This window comes from Musca domestica, unplaced genomic scaffold (assembly GCF_030504385.1).
Source record: "Musca domestica strain aabys unplaced genomic scaffold, Musca_domestica.polishedcontigs.V.1.1 286, whole genome shotgun sequence".
NCBI classification, from domain to species: Eukaryota; Metazoa; Arthropoda; class Insecta; order Diptera; family Muscidae; genus Musca; species Musca domestica.
Window position 1 is genome coordinate 348885 of NW_026712295.1, and position 26605 is coordinate 375489.

The window sequence follows — 26605 nt, forward strand, 5'->3', positions numbered from 1 at the left end:
AGAGATTTTCAAAAATCCCCTCATTTTCCCCACATTTCAAAAAACGAAAAAAAAAATAAAAAAGGTGATTTCCGAATATTCTGGGAAATATTTGTTAATTTTTTGCACTAAATCCACAAGTCCGGGAGATTTTCAAAAATCCCCTTATTTTCCCCACTTGTCCAAAAATTTAAATAATTTGTAAAAATTGTGTTTTTCGAACATTCTGGGTAATATTTGTTAATTTTTTCCACAGCAGCCACTAGCCCTAGAGATTTTCAAAAATCTCCACGTTTTCCCCACTTTTCAAAAAAGCAAAAAAAAAATAAAAAATGCGGTTTTGTAACATTCTGGATAAAATTTGTTATTTTTTTCCACAAAATCCATTAGCCCGAGAGATTTTCAAAAATTCCCCCATCTTCCCCACTTGTCAAAAAATTAAAATAATTTGTAAAAATTGTGTTTTTCGAACAATCTGGATAATATTTGTTAATTTTTTTCCACAAAATCCACGAGTCCAAGAGATTTGCAAAAATCCCCTCATTTTCCCCACTTTTCAAAAAACGGTGAAAAAATAAAAAATTAATTTTTCAAACATTGTGGGTAATATTTGTTAATTTTTTCCATAAAATCCACTAGACCGAGAGATTTTCAAAAATCCCCTCATTTTCCCCACTTTTCAAAAAACGGGGAAAAAATAAAAAATTAGTTTTTTTAACATTCCGAATAATATTTCCTAATTTTTTCCACAAATTCCACTAGCCCGGGAGATTTTCAAAAATCCCCCTTTTTTCCCCCACTTTTCAAAAAATTTTAAGTTTTTGTTAAAAATTCAAGGCAGTAATAATGCCAATGTTCCCCCATTTTTAATTTCTTTCCCTTTCCCTCCACCGTGACTACTTACATTCGATATACAGCCATCAAATCCTTGGGTAATATTCACATCGCGATTCAGGGTAATCTTTTCGTGATCGAAACCACCAACATACATTGGTGTCTTGATGTACAGGGTTCTGGCAGCTCCGGCAGCCTTGGCCTTTTGTTCGGGATCGGTGCCGACACGCAAAATACCCTCACCGAAGCGACGGGCAATTTCAATTTCAGTCCATTTATTGGCGGGCAAAGGATGTAGGGATCTCACCACGACCGGTTTCAAACGAGCTCCGGTGTTGATGATCAATTCGACATGTTTGTTGCGCAAGACGACCGCGACATAGTCACCGCTGGGCAAGCGGGATTCGGCGGCGTACAAGAGCACGGCATCCTCTAGACTATTGGGGCGAACTTGGAATTTGATGTTCAGTTTGGAGGCCCGAGGGGTACTGAAAAGAAAACAAATTAAGTCTAGTGTCTAATAGAGCGGAATTGCCCCAATAGCTTACCCATAGGCGGCGAAACTGTTCTTCTTGAAGGCCAAGCTGTTCTCGTTCAGGTGTTCAATGTACTGGCAACGATCGCCGGTCTTGTTTAGGGGACACAGGCATTCCATGCCGGTTTCGGTGTTTTCACAACGTCCGGTACCACAGATGCCGGGGGTGCATTGGGTACCTTCTACGGCACAGTGGCGTCCAGTCCAGCCCTGTTGACAGACACAGGTATAGCCCATTTCGGTTTGACTCTCCAGGCAAATGCCGCTGTTCGAGCAGGGATTCGAGTCGCATGGTTTGCAGGCGGTAATGCCTTCCTTCATCTTAGCCTCTTTCATCAGCTCAATGATGCTGTCCTGCAGGGTCAGGCGGCTGATGCAACCGGCAAAGCCAATCTGCTGTTCAATGGCCTCTTCGGGCAGAATATCCCAGCTGGGCACACCACCCAAATACAAATCTTCAGCCAAATCCAAGGACGAGGAGGCAGACAAGGTGGGGAAGGCAATGGGATGTTCACCATCGACCTGCATGTAGCCATCGCGACGGAAACGATGTACCCTAATGGTGTGCCACTCATTGAGGGTCAAGGCTTGTTCGCCACGCACAATCATGGTCTTGCCATCCAAATCGAAACGGAATTCCGGATATTGGTCATTCAGGGACAAGGATATGTAGTCACCGTTTCCTCGCTTCTGGCCGTTAAAGAGTAGCAGACCATCACCCTGTTCGGGGCGGAAGGTGATGTCGAAATTGAATTTTACATAGGAGTCGCGCAGGGTGGGGAAGGACATATAGCTGAGGGGTTCCTGGTGGAAATGGGGTATGGCACCGGTCACAACCAAGATGGTGGGATAGTCCACAGATTCTCCATTGGGAGCGGTGGCGGTACATACATAGGTACCGGCATCATTGGCCTGGACATTTTGCAGACTCAAGGTGTCCTGGAAAACAAAATTGAATTTTATTTTTCAAAAAAAATCTTCCACAAAAATTTCAGAACACTTACACTCAAAATATCCGTGCCCATTTGCATCTGGCCATATTGGCGGGACCATCTGTAGTGTGGCGAAAGATGGGCATCTTCGGCATCGCAATGCAGTTTTACAGCTGAACCCACCTCGGCATGTTCGATTTTAGGATGTTTCCATTCATGGGTATTGGCTTCAATGGCCAATTCATAGCTGGTGGTGTAGAGGTCGCCCTCGTCGGTCTTGCATTTGCACAGATAGTTGCCGGCATCGTCGGGTGTTACATGGTTGATGATCAGGCGATTGCCAATTTGCTAAGGAGGGGAAAGAAAATAAAACAAATAATCAATGTATCGGTTATCGATAAATAAAATTTATCGGTTATCGATATATACAATTTATCGAAAAATTGCGGATTTCGATTTTTTTTATCAATTCAAAGATCTTTGGAAATATTAGAATATTAATATTTAAATAATTTAAAAATGTTAATATTTCTTAATAATCGATTTCGATAAATTTGTGTTATCGATAAAATGAGAAATTTAAATTGTTCCAAGTCTTTGTTTTTTTTTTGATTTAAATATTTAAAATAAAAAAGAAAAAAAAAGGAAAAAATTCCTTAATAATCGATTTCGATAAATTCGTGTTATCGATAAAATTGGAAAATGGAATTCATACTACTATTGGAATTCATTTTACTTAATCATTTTCAAGCTTTTAAAAAAGTAAATCATATATTTTTTAATTTAAAACTTATCGGTTATCGATAAATAAAATTTATCGAAAAATAACGGATTTCGATTTTTTATCAATTCAAAAATCTTTGAAAACATTAGAATGTAAATATTTAAATTTATCGGTTATCGATAAATAAAATTTATCGAAAAATTACGGATTTCGATTTTTTATCAATTCAAAGATCTTTGAAAACATTAGAATTAAATATTTAAATTATTTAACAATTTTCATATTTCTTTATAGTCGATTTCGATAAATTAGTGTTATCGATAAAATAAGAAATTTAAGTTGTTCCAAGGCTTTGAAATTTTTTGATTTAAATATTTAAAATAAAAAAGGAAAAAAAGGAAAAATTCCTGAATAATCGATTTCGATAAATTCATGTTATCGATAAAATTGGAAAATGGAATTCATATTACTATTGGAATCCATTTTACTTAACCCATTAGTGGGCAGTGTCCCTTATAAGGGACTCTCACATTTTGCACTGTAGCACTTTCCAATACTCGCTTTTTTTGTAAACAAGTAGGCTATGCCGTTACTGACACTCCAACGAATTATGTTCCATCCCATTAATTTAATTTCTTGTGAGTTGTGTGTTGTATTTTGTGCAAAATATGGAAAACCAATTTGTGAAAAAACAAAAATCTCGAGCTGGGTAAGTAAAATTTCAATAAAGTTATGATTCTGTGAATATTTATGATTGTGTTTGTATTGTTATTTGTAAGTTAATGTAATATACTAGTTTATGCCCAAAAAATAAAATAAATTGTTGTGACACGTGCATAAAGTGACTATGAATGCAACGTCCCCTAAGAGGGACACTGCGCCCGTAGTACGATTGTAATCCACTGATTGAGTAATGAATCTTATATGTGCAGACTTACAGTTTCTGAAATACTGACTGAATTGGATGTTATTGGCGATAATGAGTTGCACGACATTGAAATTTACGCGATCCCACCAATAGATGGTGCTGATACTGATGAAGATACTGATGGTGGTGGCCCATATTTGCATATTTGCTGGATGGTCAGTAGTGAATGCATGGTTGTTAATGAAGAAGTTACATCCCAATGATGCGGCATGTTCAACTCTTCTAAATTGCAACATCATATCTGGATCGTATGGTACCCCAGCATCAAGAGGTTTGCGCAATAGCAATGTCACTGCAGATACAAGATATGATGGCAGAAACCACATTATTAAATATTCAAAAACAGATAAACGCTGTGGATTATGCGGCAAGAAGTCTAACTTTACTTGTAAGAAGTGTGACAAAGGTCTCCACCCTAAAAATTGCTTTAAGGAATATCATAAGCCAAGTGTACCCAATGCGCAGCGTCCCTTATAAGGGACGGTCCATAACTCCAAAACCATAAGCTTTTTTGAATAAATTATTTTTAAAACAAATTAACTAGACCATTTTTATTTGTAATTGGTGTAAATCGCTTAAAGATAGTGCCCAGGGAACTTCGTCCACTAATGGGTTAATCATTTTTAAGCTCTTAAAAAATTAAATCATTTATTTTTTTAATATCCTCAATAATCGATTTCGATAAATCCATGTTATCGATAACATAAAATTTTTTTTAATCTATCGTAATTTAATTTACTTAATATGGCTAAAGTCGGGTAAAAAATACTTGGAAATAAATAAAAAATTACTCAAAATCGTTATCGATAAATTAGTGTTATCGAAAAATTGATTTATCGAAATATTAACCATTTAAAAATTTACAACTTTTAAAATGAAAAAAAAGAAAAAAATATTTAAAATCGTTATCGATAATTCGATAAATTAGTGTTATCGAAAAATTGATTTATCGAAATATTAACCATTCAAAAATTTACAACTTTTAAAATGTTTTGAAAAATTTTAAAAACTTGAAAATGTATACTACGAATAAGATGTATACATTTTCAAGTTTTTAAATTTTTCGATTTCGATAAATTCATGTTATCGATAAAATTATGTTTTACAAAAGCAGCTCAACATTCGATATTTTAAATAGGAAAATGTTATTTTAAACGAAAAATTGAATAAAAAATTGTTCTTGTTTATAAGGGATTTCGATAAATCGGTGTTATCGATTACAGATTTGGAACTTTTTAAATTTTGTGAAATCGATAAATTTAAATTTTCATTTTATTCGAAGTTTGCGAATCACATCTTTAATTTTCCTGAAAAAATCAAGTTTAATCGTAAATTGCGATAAATCAGTGTTATCGATAAAATATCGATATGACTATCCATACACTATATGTTTAATGTTATCGAAATTAAGTTTCTAAAGCTTTTAGTTTGTCAGTGTTTTCTGCCGATAAATTCCTATGAAAATCATATCGATTATTTTCGATAAATATCTTCCTGTCAATATTTAATGTTATCGAAATTTTCTATTTTTTGATTCCAGGTAAATCAAAATATATAAAATGTCGAATTTTTAGTGAAAAATGTTAAATATTAATTTATCGAAAATTTTTAATAATAAAAATATCGATAATTTTCGATAACTAATTATGGATAATGGTAATCTACCAATTTGGCTAAATTACCATTCACATGATATTATATTGGCAATGCTTTTTAATTTTTATCGAAAATATTTAAATAATATTTTATCGATAAATAATTATCGAAAAAAAATTTTAATGTTATCGTAATTAAGTTTCTAAAGCTTTTAAATGAAAATTGTTTGTTAATGTAAAATATTAATTTATCGAAAAATTTCAATAAATAAAATATCGATAATTTTCGATAAATAATTATCGATAATGGTAATTTATTAATTTTTGACAATGCTTTGTCAATTTCTATCGAAAATATTTAAATATTATTTTGGCGATAAATAATTATCGATAAACATTTGTAGATATTAATGTTATCGAAATTAAGTTTCTAAGGTTTTTTATTGGCATTTTTTTATGTTTTCTGTGACATTTATTTATCGAAAAATTCCTATAACCTTAGTGAAGATCATTTCGATTATTTTTGATAAATATTTTTTGTCGATATTTAATGTTATCGAAATGTTGTATATTTTGATTCTAAGCAAATCATTAAAAAATGGAAAAATTTTAAATATTAATTTAAATAATTAATGAATTAATTTATCGAATTTTATTATCGATAAATTTCGATAAATAATTAAAATTTAATGTTATTGAAATGTTGTATATTGTGATTCTAAGTAAATCATTGAAAATTTAAAAAAAAAAAATTAAATAATAATTTATCGAAAAATTTTGTTAAATAATTATCGATAAATTTCGATAAATATATTTTGTCGATATTTAATGTTATCGAAATGTTTTCTTTTTTTCTATCTACCTACATTATTTTATAATATTAGTCGAACGTTTTTTAATATTTATTTATCGTTAGTTTCGATTACTTTCGTTACATATTTTTTCCGATATTTAATGTTATCGAAATTTTGTATTTTTTGATTCTAGGTAAATTAAAATATATAAAATTTCTAATTTTTATTGAAAAATGTTAAACGTTAATTTATCGAAATTTTCAATAAATGATTATCGATAATTTTAGAAAAAATAATTTTCGATAAAATTCGATTGTTTATCGATACATTCCTATTTCAATTATTTTCGAAAAATATTTTTTGTCGATATTTAATGTTATCGAAATGATGTATATTTTGATTCTAGGTAAATCATTGAAAATTTAAAAAATGTAAATATTAATTTATCGAAAATTTTTGTTAAATAATTATCGATAAATTTCGATAAATATTTTTTTTTGATATTTCATGTTATCGAAATATTTTTTTTTATCTACCTACATTATTTTTTAATATTAGTCAAATGTTTTTTAATATTTATTTATCGTCAGTTTCGATTACTTTCGTTACATATTTTTTCCGATATTTAATGTTATCGAAATTTTGTATTTTTTTATTCTAAGTAAATTAATATATACAAAATTTCGAATTATTGTTGAAAATTTTTAAATATTAATTTATCGAAAATTTCCAATAAATAATTATCGATAATTTTCGATAAATACCTATAGATCTTGAATGTTATAGAAATCGAAGTTTTTATTTGCTTGTAAATCGTTTTTTTAACATTCCTTAATTTAAAATTATCGTTTATCGATAAATTTCGATAACTTGTTATCGGTTATCGAAATTTTCGAAAAATTTGAAATTTGTTTCCAACTCACCTTAATGTGTAGCGGCAATGGTTTGCCATCGGCCCGTTCCCAAACGACATCGGTATAGCTGTTATCGGACGAATAGCACTCCACTTCGGTCGATTCGCCAACGCGCAAATTCGAATGTTGCTGATCCAATTTCAAACTTAAATCACGATGACGTGGTGTTGTCGTGGAATAGTGCGGAAGTGGGGCAGGAGGATAATAGGGCTGGGGCATGGGTCTTACACCAGCTGTTTTTTTGGTTTGATTTTGATAATCATGTTTGATTTTGTAGAGCCAATTATTGAGTTGTTTGTATGTTTTTGTTTTTTGTTTTTTTTTTTGTTCGGTGTGGAGAGAAGTATGTAGGGTGGATTGTGAGATTTGTTGGTTGGTTGGTAGGTGGTGGTGCATGTGGATGTGTGTGTGTAGTTTTGGATTTTGAATTTTCAGGTTACAACGCAGTTAAAAAATCACAACAAAAATACAAATTCGGGCCAATTGAGTGGAACAAACGAAATGTTGGGTGTTAGGACAATTTCAGACGCCGGAATTGGATTTTGTTTTTTTTTTTGACGATTTCGGATACAGCAACATGTTTCGTGGCATTTGATTTTTGGTGGTTGATGATGAACGATGATCACACGATTTTGTTTTTTTTTTATTTTTGGTTCGAAAAATATATATATTTTTTTTGGTTTTAAAATATTTGGATGAAATTTCAGCATTACACAGAGACAGATGAGAGCACATAGACAGACGTTCAGGGTGAAGAATTTCGACAGAATTTTGTGGTGCGAGATTTTTAGCCATGGTTTGGTTTTCGATTTTTTGTTTTTGGTTTTTGGTACGAAAGAGAATGTGAAAAATACATAGAAATAAACATAAATTATGTTAGCAATTTTTTTTGGTAAAGCAATAATTTCGATAAGATCGATAAGACGACAAACAAACAAATGATCGATAATTTTTGTAACTAATTTCAAATTGGGATTTAACTAAAATAACACAAATAATACGTTCTAAATACAAATAATTATTTGGACATTTTTTTAAGAATATTAACCAACACCTTCAAAAACTAATAATCGATAATATCGATAAGTTTCTAATTTTGGAAAAATAAATATTTTACAAGGAGACATTAATACTTAAACGGAGCTTAATTTATAGATTTACAATGATTCTCAGAGATATACCCCGAAAAATAAATAGAAATCCGGAAAATCGCCAATCGATAAATTTCGATAACTGATAAAATGCAATAAATTAAAATATAAATTATGAGACTCAATTTCAAATCGTAGAAATCTTCCAAAATCATTCTTCGGAAAAATTACACAAAAATAACAAAAAAATTTTTTCGATAACTTTCGATAAATGTATATATTATGGCAAATTATTATTCAAATTGTGGAATATTGAGCTCAATTTATGGAAATATATTTAATAACTGATAAACATGGAGAAAACAGAAGAAAAACGCTATCGATAAATTTCGATAATTGGTAAATGCACTAAAATTATAATTTCAATTGAATCTTATGCTCAAAACTAATAAAAATCTATGAATTTAAAAAAAAATCTCTGAAAAAATGATGCAAAATAATCAAAATCTCTTTCGATAACTTTCGATAAATATCAAAATTATGACAAAATAATAAACAAATTGTGGAATATTGAACCGAATTTAAGGCACTGCATTTAATTTCTAACAAATTCCTCCATACACATGAAGAAAACGCGAGAAAAACGCTATCGATAAGTTTCGATAAATGATTGAGAGCAATAAATTGCAAGGGAAACAAAATCTCATGCATATATATCATTAATATGCATGAATTTTAAAAGAATTTCATGAAAAAATAGAGCATAATAAGGGAAAACGTCGTTCGATAACTTTCGATAAATGTCATTTCTATGGAAATTTTAGGGAAATGTAATAATATTTGCACGTGTGTTTTCTTAAAAGCAACAGAATTATTGTTCCCCTGGAATAAATATGATAAAATTAGCTGAATTTAGCTAATATAATGCATTTATCGAAAGTTATCGAAATGCCCAACTATGGCATAAGTCAAAATTTTCGTTTTGAAAGGCCTCTTTATGCTTGCTCTTCAATAAATGTGGAAAAATTGCGAGTTTTTTGCCAAAAATATTGACTTTATCGATAGTTATCGAAATGTTAAAACTATTGAATGGGGGGAAATTATGTATCCAAAGGCCTGCAATTTCTTAAAGGGAACAAAATTATTGTTCCCCTGACATTATTATGAAAAAATTAGCTAAAATTTACCCAAATAATGTATTTATCGAAAGTTATCGAAATATACAAATATTGCATTAGTGAGTATTTTCGTTTCGAAAGACTTTTTTATGCTTTCTCTGCAATAATTGTGAAAAGATTTCGAGAATTTTCCCAAAAATATTGAGTTTATCGATTGTTATCGAAATGTAAAAACTATTCCATGACGGAAAATTATGTATCCAAAGGCCGGATTTTTCTTAAAAGTAACAAAACTAATAGCAAAATATTTGTTCCCCTGGCTAATTATGATAAAATTAGCAAACATTTGCCGAAATAATGTATTTATCGAAAATTATCGAAACATAATAAAATGTATAAATATTGCATTAGTGAAAATTTTCTTTTCGAAAGGCTTCTTTATCCTTTCTCTGCAATAAATGTGAACAATTTTTATATATTTTCTTAAAAATAATGACTTTATCGATAGTTATCGAAATGTAAAAACCGTTGAATGGAGGAAAATTATGTATCCAAAGGCCTGAGTTTTCTTAAATTATTGTTCCCCTGTAATAAATATGATAAAATTAGCTAAATTTTACCAAAATATAACATTTATCGAAAGTTATCGAAACGCAATGACTATCAAGTGAGTCAAAATCAATGAAATATTTCGATAAATTATTATTACCCTGGAATAATAAGGCGATTTTTTCCGTTTTCCAATGTGTTATCGAGAGTTATCGAAATGTAATTACTCGTAAAATGACGATTTTAAAGCACTTTTTGTGCAAATCTGAATTTTTTTATGTCCAAATATGAAATATTTTTGAATAATATTGCATTTATCGAAATTTTTTTTTTATTTTATTTTTATTAAAATATTTAAATATTGAATATTTTTGAATTATATTGAACTTACCGAAATGTATTTTGATTTTTTTATAATTTTTTTAATATTTTATTGAAAAGTTTTAAACATTAATTTATCAAAAATTTTCAATAATTAAAATATCGATAATTTTCAATAAATAATTTATCGATAATTTTCGATAAATTACTATAGATCTGGACTATTATGGAAATTGAATGTTTTTATTTGTTTGTAAATCTTTTATTAACTTTCCTGTGCAAAGGATTTTTAATTATCGTTTATCGATAATTTTCGATAACTTGAAGTTACCGAAATATTGAAGTTACCGAAATGGATTTTGATTTTTTATAACTTTTTTTTAATATTTTTTTTTAAATATTTTTTTTAAATATTTTATTTTAAATATTTTTTTTTAAATTTTATTTTAAATATTTTTTTTTAATTTTTTTTTAATTTTTAATTTTTTTTTAATATTGTTTATTTTGTTTTAAATAGTTTTTAATTTTTAAATGTTTTTTTAACTAATATTAATGTCTCCTTGTTAAAAAATTATATTACTTAAAAAAGGGGTTTATTTACAAAATTTTGGTTTTTGAATTTTTTTTCTAAAATAATTTTTTAAAAATATTTATTTTTTTTCTAATTTATTTTTAATTGTTAGTTTTTTTATTATTAATTTTTTTTGTCATTAAAATAGCATGCAAACAAACAAAGAATGAGTTGTTAGTGTCTACAAAAACAAAAGCAATGTGGGTTGGTGAAAGAGTATTGTCACAGAATGGTGAGTGGTGAATTTTAAATGAAAATATTTTGAATAATGGGGTTTAGAAAAAAAATAATATTCCTAAACATTTCAAATCCTATTTTTTGTTTAGAAAAATATGCATTCCTTCAAGTCCTAAGCAGAGAGGGAGAGTGGTTATTATAATCGTTCTCACTCTCTCTCCCTCTCCTCTAAAACATAACCTGTGCCTCAGTGTTTTTTTTTTTCATGGGTGTTTGTGTGTGTGTTATCAATTCTTGTGCCATTTCTAATGGGGTTGCCATCATTTTTGCTTGCAGAGGTGTCAACAAATGCATTCTCTAAAGGTGTCAAATTTAATTGGTTTTGGTGAGCTTTTGTTTTTGCTATTTTTTTTTTCTTGCACTCTAAATGGCTTTCCGCTGGTGGTTTGTGGTTGGCCACACTGTTGGCCATTTTTTCATATGGTTTTGGCCAAGTGTCATCAAGTTGTGTTTAGCTACCATAATTTTGTGATAAATGCCATTTCCAAACCTACTTTTCATTTTTTGCTGTTTAACTAAATAGGTACAACAAAAAACGTAATTAAATTGTTATCGATAACAAGAAAATACATTGGGTGTGTGGTGTTCGTTTTTTGGTTGCTTTGTTTTCCAACAGCTAAATTGAGTAATATTTTTTTTTTGGTTTTACTTTTTTCCACAAATAACATAAATTTAAACAAATAAAATTGTTGTTGTAAAAGAAAATTAAGACCAACCGAATTTGAGGGGTTTCACATGGAAGACATCATGTCGGCGGGTGGTTGGGGCTTTGATCGGTTGCGGGGGCGGTGGTGATGATCTGCGGCTTTGCCCCAGCAAAGGGAATTTCCTTTTGTTGCGTACAACTCCCGGCATCGGATGCTGACGGTTGTGTTTCTTCCAGCGTTTATAGTTTTTGGCTTGGCCACTTGGTGGCGCTTCAGTTCGGGTGCAATTGAATTCATCCGAATGATCGGTACAATCGTGTATGCCATCGCAGACCATGTGTTTGGCAACGCAGGTGTGCGGATGCGAGACACACTTAAAATCACTGGGCAGACAGGCGCCGCCGTTGTGGGTATTAAAACCAGATGGCGCTGCCAAAGAGCCAGGTGCTGGTGGCAATGCAATCGGTGCGGTATCGGGTGTCAATGGTTTGGTTTTGATTTTCCTCAATGGCTTATAGTCTTTTGATTCATGGGGGGAGCGGGTTTTGTTGAAGTTGAGGTTGACACACATTTTTTTTTCAAAAAAATAAATTTTGAAGTTGTGGTCGGTCATATCCGAATTTTGTTGAGTGTTGTGGTAGTGTTTTTTGTTTGTTTTGCAGGTAGGGGTTTTAAAAATAAACGTGTTTAGTTACAATTTTTTTAAAAAACATCTTTTTTTCAAAAATACTGAGTTAAATGCAAAAAATTCTTGATTTAAAAAAAAATGCAAAGGGATTTTTTTAACAAATATCAGCTGGTAGGGATCACAACCTAAGGGGCCAGGCAAATTGTATGGGAAATACAAATGGGAAATTCAACACAACACATTCGTGGGCACACAGACAGGAGAATTTCAATAAAATGTAGAATTGAAAAATGAAAGCCTTAAAAGTCATAATTCTATAAACAAACTACAGATATCGATGTCTAAAAAAATTAAAAAATCGTAAATTTGAAAATGAAGTCATAATTCGATAAAAAAAAAAAACACTACCGAAATCTATGTCTAAAATCTGAAAAACAGTTTTAAGGGGTATAAATTTCAAGAAGATTACAAAATCGTAAATTTAAACTTCCCATCTCTGATATACTAATGTGAATCTATCTGTTTAGGTCGGACAAAGAATTTTTTTTGAGGAAAATATTTAAACAATATTAACGTATCGTTTTCGATAAATATCGATAAAATGAATAAATTGAAATTTTAAATCGCATAAATTAATTAGTTAAAGATTTTTTAATTTTTTTCCCAAAAATTTTTAAGAATTTTTTTTGATAAATATCGATAAATTGGAATAATCGATAATTATCGGAAAATTGCATTGCAAAAGGCCTCACACAGTCTTTAGGCAAAAAGAAAAAACTTCAAATTGGACAAAATTTATTTTTCGATAAATATCGATAAATTTGGAATTCGATAAAATAATCGATAATTATCGGAAAAGAGCATTGCAAAAAGTCTCTTACAGTCTTAAGGCCAAAAAATTCAAATTGGTTAAAACTTATTTTTCGAAAAATATTTTCGATAAACATCGATAAATTGGAATTCGATAAAAAAAAATGATCGATAATTATCGGAAAAAGAGCAGTGCAAAAAGCCTCACACAATCTTAATGCAAAAAAACTCAAATTGGTAAAGACTTATTTTTCGATAAATTTCGATTTTTCGGTTAATTTCAAAATTTCCGACAAATACCAAAAAATGAAATTAAGTTTTTAAAAGAACCAACTTAGACACTCTTAAGTTTTCGCTAAATATTGCATTTTTGTTTTTCCAATAAGTATCGAATTTTTCGATTAGTCTCAACATTTTCGATAAATATCAACTGATTGTAATTTTTATGTCTCAAAATAGGTGAGCATTCTTTTATAGAGATTTGTGTCCCTAAAAAATATCCAATCGAGACAATTTTCGGTTTTCGATAAATATCGATAAAAATCAAATTTCAAATTTTCGATAAACGTAATGATTTAAATTGAAAACCGCATTAATTAAATAGTTAAGAGTTTTTTTGAATTCTTTTCCAGAGATTCTTTTCGATAAATATCGATAAATTTCGAAATCGATAAAAAAGTGATCAATAATTAGCGGAAAAGAGCATTGCAAAAAAAATAACATAGTCTTAAGACCAAAAAAATAATTAAATTGGTCAAAAATTACTTTTCGATAAATTTAGATTTTTTAGATTAATTTCGAAATTTCCGATAAATATCCATAAAAAGAATTGAAATTTGAAAAAGAATCGGCTAAGACACTTTTAACTTTTCGATAAATATTGCATTTTTGTTTTCCGATAGGTATCGAATTTTTCGATTAGTGTCCAAATTTTCGATAAACATCAATAGATTGCAATTTAGATATCTAAAAATAGGTGAAAATTTGTTAATATAGCCTTTGTCCTTAAAAATAACCAATCGAGATAATTTTCTTTTTTCGATAAATATCGATAAAAATGAAATTTGATTGAAAAATAGTTTAGAGTTTTTTTCCGCAAAGGGGTTTTTTCTGGATAATTTGGAATTCGATAACAAAATGTGATTGATAATTATCGAAAAAGCCAAAAAAAAAACTTCAAATTGATCCAAACTTACTTTCGATTTTTTTCGATAAATTTCGAAAATGAAATTTCAAAAAGAACCAACTTAAACACTTTTATTTTTTCGATAAATATTGCATTTTTGTTTTTCCGATAAGTATCGAATTTTTCGATTAGTGTCCAAATTATCGATAAATATCCATAGATTGCAATTTTGATGCCTAAAAACAATTGAATTTTATAATTATAGAGATTTTTGTCCTTAAAAATAACCAATTAAGATAATTTTGGTTTTTCGATTAATATCGATAAGCATAAAATTTGATTTGAAAATTCTTAATCAGTTGGCAAAAAATGTATAATTATCGAAATAATCATTGTCCTTATTTATGAAAATATTAGCTCTATTTTATTTATAAGAAAATCGCTAAAATTCCGGACGAAAAACAAAAATTAATTAAAAGATATAACATTTTAACATTCCCATCCCTGAAATAACGGGTGATCTTCTCCCTATGTTTTACTCTGTGGTTGGCAATCCTATGCTTATGGCAACTATTACAAATAACTGTTCCCTCTCTCTCTTTCTCATGTTGTGACTAAACGAGTTGTGAGAGAGGCGGCATAGAGTTGTTTGTGTTATCAATAAAAGAGAATAGGTAGGGATCTAGAATTACAATAAATTCGTTATTAATTATCCCTAGCTGGCATATCCATGGAAGGGAATTAAAATACATAGAAAAGAACTGTTTTTATTTATTATGAAAAAAAATAATACTGTTTTTGGTTTTGCTAAAATTACGAGGATTTTTTTTTTGTTTGGACTGACTGACTATGGGGTTCAACAATTTAACTATGTGGAAAGAATTCAAAACTAATACACAAACAAATTATTAAAATAATGTGAGAGCATAGGACGAAAACACAACAATTACGACATTTGAATGGAGGAGTTACAGTTGTTGGGTGGAAGTGATACATTTTAGGTGACATATCTGGTTGGTTGGTTTTGAGTTGTTTTTTTTTCTCGGTTTAGGGACTACACAAAAAATATTTGATGAAATTAGGAAAAAATAACTCCTGGTGCCAATTATGAAAATAACGAAACTAAATTCTACGCGTGTAAACGGCTAAAAAATTAAATGTTTAAAATTAAAAAATAAAAATTGTAATTTTCTAATTAAATTAAAAAAAAAATGTTTCAACTAAAAAAATAATTTTGTAAAAATTTGAAAAATCGCAGAAAATATTTATAAAACATAAATTATAATTTAAACACACCTGTACAGATATAGAGAACCATGCAAGGTATATCATTAACGCTGTGACCTCCTTTAAATTCGTTATAATAAATAAAATAATTGTTATGGTTTTGGTTTTTTTTCGGTTAAGTTTGATTTAGTTGTTGATGAAATGATGATTTGTGTGTTTTTTTGTATTTTTTTTTGAGAATATTTTTTTTTTTTTTTTGTAAAGTTTTGAGAATTTTACAAAAAAAATAAAGAATTACATAAAAGAAGAAAATATGTAAAAAAGAAGAAAATCAGAGAAAATTATTATAGTTCAATAAAAAAAATAAATTTATAATATACAATATGATATGTATGTTTTGTTGGTATGTAAAAAAATGTATAAGTTTCATATATACAAATTATTGAAATATATAAAAAATTTTTAATTTTTTTTTTGAAAAAAAAAACTGATTTAACTTATTGTTGTCTAGAAAACAAATAATTATTTACCAAACATTAAGAGATTTCTACAAAAAAATTAATGTTATTTACACAAAGTGCTACAAATAAACAAATTTATAACAAATTCCAAAGGGGGCAGGCAAAAGTTTTTGAGTTGTTGAAATTTCCCATAACGTACTTTTGATATTCGATAATTAAAGATAAATTCCCAATTTGGGGGTGAGACAAAGGATTTTAGTTTATTATTTTATTAAATTTTGGTGAATTGTATTTTTCGATAAATGTTGATTTTTTCGATAAATATCGATAACTTGTAAATTTTGGGGTCAGTGAAAAAAGTTTAAGCCACCAAACGGTCTGCGAACTAATAATAATTAAAAAATGCTATCATCTATTGTTCGATAACTACTGAACTTTTTCGATAAATGTGGATTTTTCGATAAATATCGATAACTGGTAAATTTTGGGGTCAGTGAAAAAAGTTTAAGCCACCAAACCATCTGCGAACGAACAATAATTAAAAAAATGCTATCATCTACTGTTCGATAACTACTGAACTTTTTCGATAAATGTAGATTTTTTCGATAAATATCGATAACTAATAAATGTTGGGGTCAGTGAAAAGATTTTAGGCCATCAAAAAATCTGCGGACTAATAATAATTAAAAAAGTGATATCATCTTTTGTTCGATAACTACTGAAATTATCGATAACTATCGATAGGTCATGATATATTCCTAATTTTGGAGTCAGACAAAAGCTAAGTAGTTACTAATAGTTTCTGGATCAAAAATGCTCAAAAATATAGTAAATTAGATTTTTTCGATAAATATTGAAATCGTCGATAATTATCGATTAATTTAAAATTTAGGCTACACATGAAAAATATTAAGTGCCTAAAGAGACTACAGTACTACAAATAATAATTAATAACCTAATACCTATTCTTCGATAACAATCGATAAATTCATTAACATTTTATTTTTCGATAAATTTTTAAAAATTCGATAGGTATTGAGACCAGTACTAATGAATGACCTAATAACTATTTTTCGATAATAATCGATAAATTCATTAAGATGGGATATATTTTATTTTTCGATAAATTTTTGAAAATTCGATAGATATTGAGTTTTTCGATAAATATCGAAAACTTATCAATTTTGGGATATACTGGCTGTCAATACTGTCTGTGGACCCATAATAATTGAAATATCTCGAAAACTATTTTTCGATAAATGTGAAAAATTATCGATAACTACCGCTAAATACCTGACATCGGAATTAGACAAATCATATTGAATGCAAAAAAAGACTATGGAATAAAAATGATGAAAGTGGGATAATTTTCATTTTTCGATAAGTATCGAAATTTCGATGAATATCGATAACATTTTAGTTATGGTATCGGAATAATACTTTTAAGCTTTTCACCAGTCTTTGGGCCAAAAATGTTGAAAATAGGGATCATTTTTGCATTATTCGATTAATATTTAAATTTTCGATAAATATTAAACATTTCGATAAATTCCTCATTTTGGGATGAGAAAAAGGATTTGGAGGTATTAATTACTTTCTAGACCGAAAATTTGGCTTTAAAACGGAGAATAGTATTTTCGATATTGAATTTGATATTGATATTGAAGCTTTCGATAACTATCGATAATTGTTGCATTTTGACAACAAACAAAGGATATTAAGTGACAAATCAAACCATGGATCCGCCATAATTAAAATATTACGAAATCTTTTTTTCGATAATTGTAAAATATTTTCGATAATTCTCATTTTTCGTAAAAATTCCCGACAAATATCGATTAATTTAAAATTTTGGCCAAATTGTTTAATTTAAAGAGTGAATGAAAACACTCTGGGTCAAAAATACTTGAAAAGGGGGCAAATTTTATTTTGCGATACACCGAGAATTTTTCGATAAATATCGATAACTGCCAAATTTTGAAAACAGACCAAAGATATTAAATAACCAAACGTTGTGGTTGAATAATAATTAAAATATCCCAAAATATATATTTTTCGATATATGTATAGAATTTCGATAACTTTCGATAAATGACACATTTTGACGACGGACAAAAGAGGTAGAGGGACTTAGCATTCTCTAGTCCAAGAATGCTTGGAATAAGATGATCTAAAGTTTTCTATAAATATGAAAATGTTTCGATAAATATCGATAACTTTCAAATTTTGGGAACAGATCAAAATATCCCAAAAACATGTTTTTCCACGAATGTATGACGATAACTATTGATTAGCCGATAATTTTGAGGTGTTACATTTTTTCTAAAAATTAAATATTCTCTGAGCCTAAAACGCGTTTCACCCTACAACAACTCAAAAACATGGCGCCCCCTTATATGTGAAAATTATTTTCAAATAATTTAAATTTCAAATTTCAAACAAATATTGCGTGTGTAAATCTATATAAGTGTATGTGTGTGTGTGTGTAAACAGTTAAATAGTTAAAAATTACGTGAGCAATTACTAATACACAAATTATGTTTACAATTTTCAAAAATAAAACAATTGACAATGGAAAAAAAGTTGATTTTGAAATTTAAAAAAAAAATCTTCTTTTGAAAAAACAAAAAAAAATTTTAAATTGATTGAAATCGGCCAATCAGTTACTGTTGATACAAAACAGCTGATAGAGTTGCCAATCAGCTGTTTTGTGTTGAATTTATTTTGTTTTTGCGATGAATTCAACGATAAACAATGAAATAAATGAAATGATTTATGGCGTGATTTAACAATGGTTGGATGAATGAATGGGAAAATGTGAAACTGAAAAAGAAGAAAAAGGAGGAAAGAAAAGAACCAGTTTTTTTTTGTCAAAAAAGATGCTGTACCACAGATGGGAAACGTAAGTGCTGGGATTTTAATTTTTTACGGATTTTTTTTGATAGATATTTGAAGACATATCTATTGAAATTCAAAACTGGGGAAAATTTCATTTCTGGGATTTTTTGAAATTTATTTCTTAAAAAATCAAAAAAAAAAAAAAAAGGAAAATATTCTGTTTCTATTTATTTTTAATCATTTGAGAATTTCTAAACAATTTAAAAAAATCTTTGAAAAAATAGGTTTGTAAAAATTTTTAAACAGTTGAAAATGCAAAAGAATTTAATTTCAAATTAAGATATTCAAAAATGCCCATTTGGGGAAAAAGTGGGGATTTTGGAAAATTTCCCGCAATTGACCCTTTTGTTTAAATTTTATTGTTGATGTAATTTTTCGTTATTTAAATTTTAAAATTGGAAAAAAAAATAATGAAACTTAAATACTGTGAAAAATTGAGTTTTCTGGAATTTTTTGAAATTAAATTTAAAAAAAAAAATCAAAAAATTTTGAATAAACCGGTTTGTTATAATTTTTAAACAATTTAAAATGTAAGACAATACAATTTCCGTTTTAAATATTCAAAAATTCACATGTGGGGAAAAAATGGGGATTTTTGAAAATTTCTCGGAATTGACTTTTTTGATCAAATTTTATGATCAGGGCAATTTTTAGTAATTTTGCATTTTAAAATTTTTTAAAAAAAAAACTATTGAAATTCAAATACTGGGAAAAACTGGGAATTTCTAAAATTTTTTGAAATTAAATTTTTTAAAAAAATCAAAAAACAAAAAAAAAAAATGGTTCGTATTGATTTTTAAACAGTTTAAAATGTAAAAGAATATAATTTCAGATTTAAATATTCAAAAATGCCCATGTGGGGAAAAAGTGGGGATTTTTGAAAATTTCCTGGAATTGACTTTTTTGCTCAAATGTTATTGTCAGGGCAATTTTTAGTAATTTTGTATTTTTAATTTAAATACAATTCATAGCAAATTAAAAAAGGAGAAAGTTGGGAAATTAGATAACTATTGAAATTTAATTACTGGAAAAATTGGATATTTTTGGGATTTTTTGAAATTCAATTAAAAAAAAAAACAAAAATTAAAAAAATGGTTCGTAATGATTTTTAAACAGTTTAAAATGTAAAAAAATACAATTTCAGTTTAAATATTCAAAAATCTCCATTTGGGGAAAAAGTGGGTATTTTTCAAAATTTCCCGGAATTGAGTTTTTTGCTCAAATTTTATTGTTAATGGAATTTTTTTTTGATTTTGTTATTTAGATAAAATTTATTGCATATTATAAAATGGGGAAGTTGGAAATTTTTCCTAAAAAAACTTTTTATATGAAATATTTTTTTTTAAATCGGTTTGTAATGATTTTTAAACAATTTAAAATGTAAAAAATATCATTTCGATTTTAAATATTCAAAAATGCCCATGTGGGGAAAAAGTGGGGATTTTGGAAAATTTCCGGAATTAGATTTTTTTGCTTCAAATTTAATGTCAGGGCAATTTTTTGTAATTTTGTAGTTTAAATTTAGATAAAAACCATTTCATATTAAAAAACGGGGAAAGTTGGGAGTTTTTTGGATTTTTTCCTAAAAACTCCTTTGTATATTAATATCAAAAAAATTTTAAAATAATGAATTTGTAATGAATTTTAAACAATTTGAAATGTAAAACAATATAATTTCGCTTTTAAATATTCAAAAATCTCCATGTGGGGAAAAAGTGGGGATTTTTGACAATTTCCCGGAATTTATTTTTTTTTCCTCATATAATTTCAGATTTATATGTTCAAAAATGCCCATGTGGGGAAAAAGTGGGGATTTTTGAAAATTACCCGGAATTGACTTTTTTGCTTCAAATTTTATTGTTAGTGCTATTTTTTGTAATTTAAATTTTAAAATTGGAAAAAAAAGTATAAAACTCAAATACTGGGAAAAGTTGGGAATTTCTGGAATTTTTTGAAATTAAAATTAAAAAAATCAAAAAAAAAATATGGAAACATTTTTTAATTGATTTTTCGTCATTTGAAAATATAAAACATAAAAATACAGTTTTAAATATTTAAAAAAAATACATGTGGGTAAAAGTGGGCATTTTTGAAATTTCCTGACTTTTTTTTCTCAGAATCATTGAAAAAAATTGGTTCGTAATGATTTTTAAACAGTTTAAAATGTAAAACAATAAAATTTCGGATTTAATTACTCAAAAATGCCCATGTGGGGAAAACTGGGGATTTTTGAAAATTACCCGGAATTGACTTTTTTGCTCAAATTTTATTGTGAGTGCTATTTTTAGTAATTTTATATTTTAAAATTGGAAAAAAAAGTATAAAACTCAAATACTGGGAAAAATTGGATATTTCTGGAATTTTTTGAAATTAAATTAAAAAAAAAATCAGAAATTTTTGAAAAAAAATCGGTTTGTAATAATTTTTAAACAGTTTAGAATATAATTTATATAATTTTAAAAAGAATATAATTTCAGTTTAAATATTCAAAAATTTCCATGTGGGTAAAAGTGGGTATTTTTAAAATTTCCCGGAATTGACATTTTTTCTCAGAATAATTAAAAAAATTGGTTCGTAATGATTTCTAAACAGTTTAAAATGTAAAAAAATATAATTTCGATTTTAAATATTCTAAAATCTCCATATGGGGAAAAAGTGGGGATTTTTGAAAATTTCCCGGAATTGAATTTTTTGCTTCAAATTTTATTGTTAGTGAAATTTTATAGTAATTCTGTATTTTAACGATTAACGATAAAAAACGATTGAAATTCAAATGATGGAAAAACTGGGTATTTCTGGGATTTTTTTAAATTCATTTTTTTTTCAAAATTAGAAAATGGTAGAAAAAATTCTTCATAGTAATTTTGTATTTTAAATTTAGAGATAAAGATTAGATAAAAACCATTTCATATTAAAAAACGGGGAAAGTTGGGAGTTTTTTGGATTTTTTCCTAAAAACTCCTTTTTATATTAAAATCAAAATTTTTTTGAAAATAATCAGTTTGTAATGATTTTTAAACAATTTAATATCTAAATCATAAAATTTCGATGTTAAATATTCAAAAATCTCCATGTGGGGGAAAATGAGGGTATTTTTGAAAATTTCCCGGAATTTATTTTTTTTGGATAATTTTTTTTTTCAATTATTTTATGATGTGGTACAGCATCTTTTTGTTGATAAAGAAAGACAAACCTTATACCATGGTTAGAAATTAAGGATAGCAGAAAATTAAAATAGATGGATAAAGAAGAAGGAAGGAAACCAGAAGAGAGAAGAAGTAGAGTAGATAGAAAGAAGTGTAGATCCAAGGCAAGAAAGGAAATAAAACTGATTTTTTGGACAAATCACACGTTTTCAAAATACATATATCCAGGGGAAGCAGGCGAACAGTGGGCAAGGCGAACCAAAAAAATCCGCAACCAAGATTTTGTAAAAAAAACCTTAGACAAAAAACATGTGATAAATATATATTTTTTTGTGGTTAAGGGTAACCCTGCACCTCTGAATGGAAATTGTTGAATTTTTGTGTCCAACATATATTTCTCTTATATATATATAAAAAAAAACAATATGAAATAAAAAAATATGGTGTTATTGGTTTTATAAAAAATTTGTTAATAAATCAAATATATTTATTAATTTTCTTTGGGTTATAGAGAAACTTTTAAGGGGGGGTTGGTTTTAAAGGGGAGGGGTCACTTAATTGTTAAATGGCAGCCATTTTGGTTGTTTCTTTTGTTGTTGTTGTTGTTTGCTTAGACTGATTAACAAAAAATTATAATTAAAAATAAAAAATATATATAATTATATGTTGGCATGCAAGATTAAAAATTATATAACCTCCACCGTTTTAAACTTGAATTTGTTGTTGTTGGGTCTATATAAAAATATTCAGTTGTTGATATTTTACATTGAAAATGTTTGACATAAAAAAATGATGTTAATTTACAAACTGAGTTTTGATATTGATATTTAGTTGTTGCTGTTGTTGTTGGTGTTATAAAACTATTTACAAGTGTGGTGGTAGTGGTTGTTGTTCTTGTTTTTTTTTTGTTTAATACATATTTTACATATATTAAAAAAAAATAAGTAAAATCAGTGGTGGCAAATTGGAAAAAATAGAAATTAAATTTATTTTTTTTCTTTAAAAATTATTCATGCCAATTATAGAAGTTTGCCTTCTGAGCGTTTTAAAACTAAAGATTTCCTTAAAAATTTGTTCTTCATAAAATGGTATTTACTTCGATCTTGTTTTTTTTTTTTTTAGTTTTAAAAAAATAGATTCGGATTTTGTTTTGTTTTTCTTTGGTTTAATGTCTTTGACGTCTATAGCGTCTTGAATTTCTGGCCATATACTCTTGATACTCACGCTTGACATACAAATCGGCATAGGATGGTGGCGAGACGCCATTGGCAGTGTAGGATTCGCAGATGTAACGTCCGCCGTCTTGTTGGCGTACATTGTTGATGGCCAATCGGTTGCTGCGTACCATGGCATTGGGTGGCAAGGGTTGGCCATCTTCACGACGCCAGTTGTACTAAAGAGAGAGAGAAAAAAAAATTGAAAAAAAAAAAATTAAAATTATATTTTTTTAATATTTTTTTTTATTTTAACTAAAATATGTATATTCCTATGAGAAAACCCTGATATTGTTGAATTTTGATTTATTTTTCATGATGTTGGCTTTCATTTTCAAAAGAAATTTCGAAAATATTCCCCATAGTTCGGCAAATACAACAAATTTACCAAAATCATCCATTAAATAAAAATAATCATACGCCACCAAGGCCCAATCTTTAAATATTCATAATACGACAAATAAAGGCAATATAAATTACCAAATTTATAAATTTAGATGCCTATGGGCTAAGCGTGTGATTTCTAAACAGGAAATTCATAAACAAAATTTATCTTTTTCGAAAAGTGAAAAAAAGGGATCTTTAAAAATTTTATTTCGATTTAACTTTTTACTTTTAATTAAACGATTTTCTTTCTAATGAGAAAGCTATACTTTTGTTTAATTTTGATTTATTTGCCGCGATGTTGGCTTTCATTTTCAAAAGAAATTTCGAAAATATTCCCCATAGTTCGATAGATATAAGAGATTTACCAAAATCATCCATTAAATAAAAATAATCATACGCCAGTAAGGCCGAATTTTTAGATATTCATAATGCGCCAAATAAAGGCAATATTAATTACCAAATTTATACATTTAGATGCCTATGGGCTAAGCATGTGATCTCCAAACAGGAAATTCATAAACAAAATTTATCTTTTTCGAAAAGTGAAAAAAATAGATCTTTAAAAATTTTATTTCGATTTAATTTTTTAATTTTAATTAAACGATTTTCTTTCTAATGAGAAGGCTATACTTTTGTTAAATTTTGATTTATTTGCTGTGATGTTAGCTTTCATTTTCAAAAGAAATTTCGAAAATATTCCCAATAGTTCGATAGATATAACAGATTTACTAAAAGCATCCATTAAATAAAAATAATCATACGCCACCAAGGATCAATATTTATATAGTCATAATACGCCAAATAAAGGCAATAAAAATTACCAAATTTATTAAACTATATGCCTATGGGTGAGCTTGAGATTTCCAAACAGGAAATTCATAAACAAATTTAAACTTTTCAAAAAATGAAAAAGCTAAATTTTTAAAAAAATTATTTTGATTTAATTTTTGAATTTCAATTAAACGAAATGAAGTTGCAAATGGGAAAAGAAAACTTTTGTTTAATTTTGATTTATTTGCCATAATGCTGGCTTTCATTCTCAAAAGAAATTTCGAAAATATTCCCCATAGTACGATAGATATAACAGATTTACTAAAATCTTCCATTAAATTAAAATATTCACACGCCACCAAGGCCCAATATTAAAAATATTCATAATACGCCAAAAAAAAGCAATAAAAATTACGAAATTTATAGAACTATATGCCTATGGGATAAGCGTTTGATTTCCAAAAAGAAAATTCATAAAAAAAATAAATATTCTAAAAGTGAAAAAGCGAGATTTTTAAAAAAAGTTATTTTGATTTAATTTTTGAATTTCAATTAAACGAAATGAAGTTGCAAATGGGAAAAGAATACTTTTGTTTAATTTTGATTTATTTGCCGCGATGTTGGCTTTCATTTTCAAAAGAAATTTCGAAAATATCCCTCATAGTTTTGGAGAAATAGCCAATTTTCGAAAATAATCCAATAATTAATAATAATCATACGCAACCATGTCTCTATATTAAATATTCGAAAATTGTCCGAAATTCATGTTAAATGAGGGAATTTTTTTATGAAACTGTATGATATAAAGGAAAAAGAAAAAATCTAATGAGCGACTGGATGCCATTTAGGCCCCTTGGGGCAGGAAATGGCGGAATTTTGGATTTTAAGATTTCCCGACACACTTACATGAATTTCACCGCGTACTGGCACCAAATTGGCTTCCACATCACAGGTCATGAAGATATCTTCACCCTCCATTATCTGGTATTGTCTAGCCTGGGGCTGGGACTCATAGGTACGGCCGCGATTGACAATCACTTCGGCATAGGCAGTGGAGTTTCCATAGGCATTGCTGGCCAAACAATAGTAACGACCAGCGGCGGCTGGGGTAATTTCACGGAAGTTCAAATATTCGTTATTGGTGCTCACGGAACTGCGAAGAGGATTTCAGGGAAAATGGAAATTAAAATTTTCAGAGGTTTTGCTTTCATCCTGAGATACTTACGCAGTCAGTGGACGATTGTTGTCGGTGTGCCAGGACACGGCGATCGGTTGGGGTCCCTCAACATTACATGTAATGGTCACATCACTGTTCACATTCACGCGAATGGGCATTTCCGGGTGCAAGGTGATACGGGGTACGGGCAAATATCTCAGCTCCCACAAATGGAAACGCAAAATGGAGCCACGGTTATCGAGGGAGTTGCAACGATATCTGCCGGCGCTGTTTTCGGTCATGTGATAGATAACCAGTTTGGTGCCATCGTAGAAGGAGTTGTCGGGCAGGGGACGGCCATCGTCGCGTTCCCAAATGGTTCTGAAGCTGTTTTCTGAGGGGTGCGGAAGACAGGGAAGACATATTATTTTTTTCCGATATTTTTTTCCAAAACTTTTAAAAACTTACGAAGATCACAAATCAGGGTAACATTTTCACCAGGCTTGGTTTCCATGACAGTTTCGGGTCTGGTGTATGGAGGAGGATAGGGATTGTAGGTTGGCAGTCTAGAGTCATCGACATCGCCATCGGGACCAACATCACCGCGACGATATTTAACATCCAAAACCACATAACGTTCATCGGTACCGGCCTCATTGGTGGCAATACACTTATAGGTCTTGGCATCCTGCATGCTGACGCGATAGAATTCCAAAACGGCTTCATTCGACTGGGCACCAGCCAGGGCAGGGGTAAAACCATAGGAGACAACATCTTCCTTGATCCAGCGTACATTGGGTGTGGGTGTACCCTTGGCCGAACAGGTTATCTTCAGCTCATCGCCTTCGGTAACGCTAACGATTTCCAGGTCGGGTTGTAGACTAATGACGGGAGCCTCAATTACACGTATGGTCGAAATGGCAGTGGCCGAGCCAACTTCATTGGTGGCCTCACACTTGTAGTCACCGGTATCTTCCAATGCAAGATTATCAATACTGCAATGAAAACGATT

At 28.8% G+C, this 26605-nt stretch overlaps 1 protein-coding gene across 1 annotated transcript in view; it reads right to left on the minus strand.

Annotated features, from left to right (window-relative positions):
* Positions 1 to 26605, minus strand: part of LOC101900481 (basement membrane-specific heparan sulfate proteoglycan core protein) — a gene marked incomplete at its 5' end in the record, with an annotated part of 223463 nt that overhangs the window by 13749 nt on the left and 183109 nt on the right. Inside the window, 10 exon segments of the mRNA XM_059124374.1 lie at positions 884 to 1301; positions 1362 to 2287; positions 2353 to 2628; positions 7245 to 7468; positions 11839 to 12288; positions 15630 to 15680; positions 23290 to 23458; positions 25344 to 25590; positions 25663 to 25987; positions 26062 to 26588. Of these exon segments, the coding sequence (XP_058980357.1) occupies positions 884 to 1301; positions 1362 to 2287; positions 2353 to 2628; positions 7245 to 7468; positions 11839 to 12288; positions 15630 to 15680; positions 23290 to 23458; positions 25344 to 25590; positions 25663 to 25987; positions 26062 to 26588 (3613 nt within the window).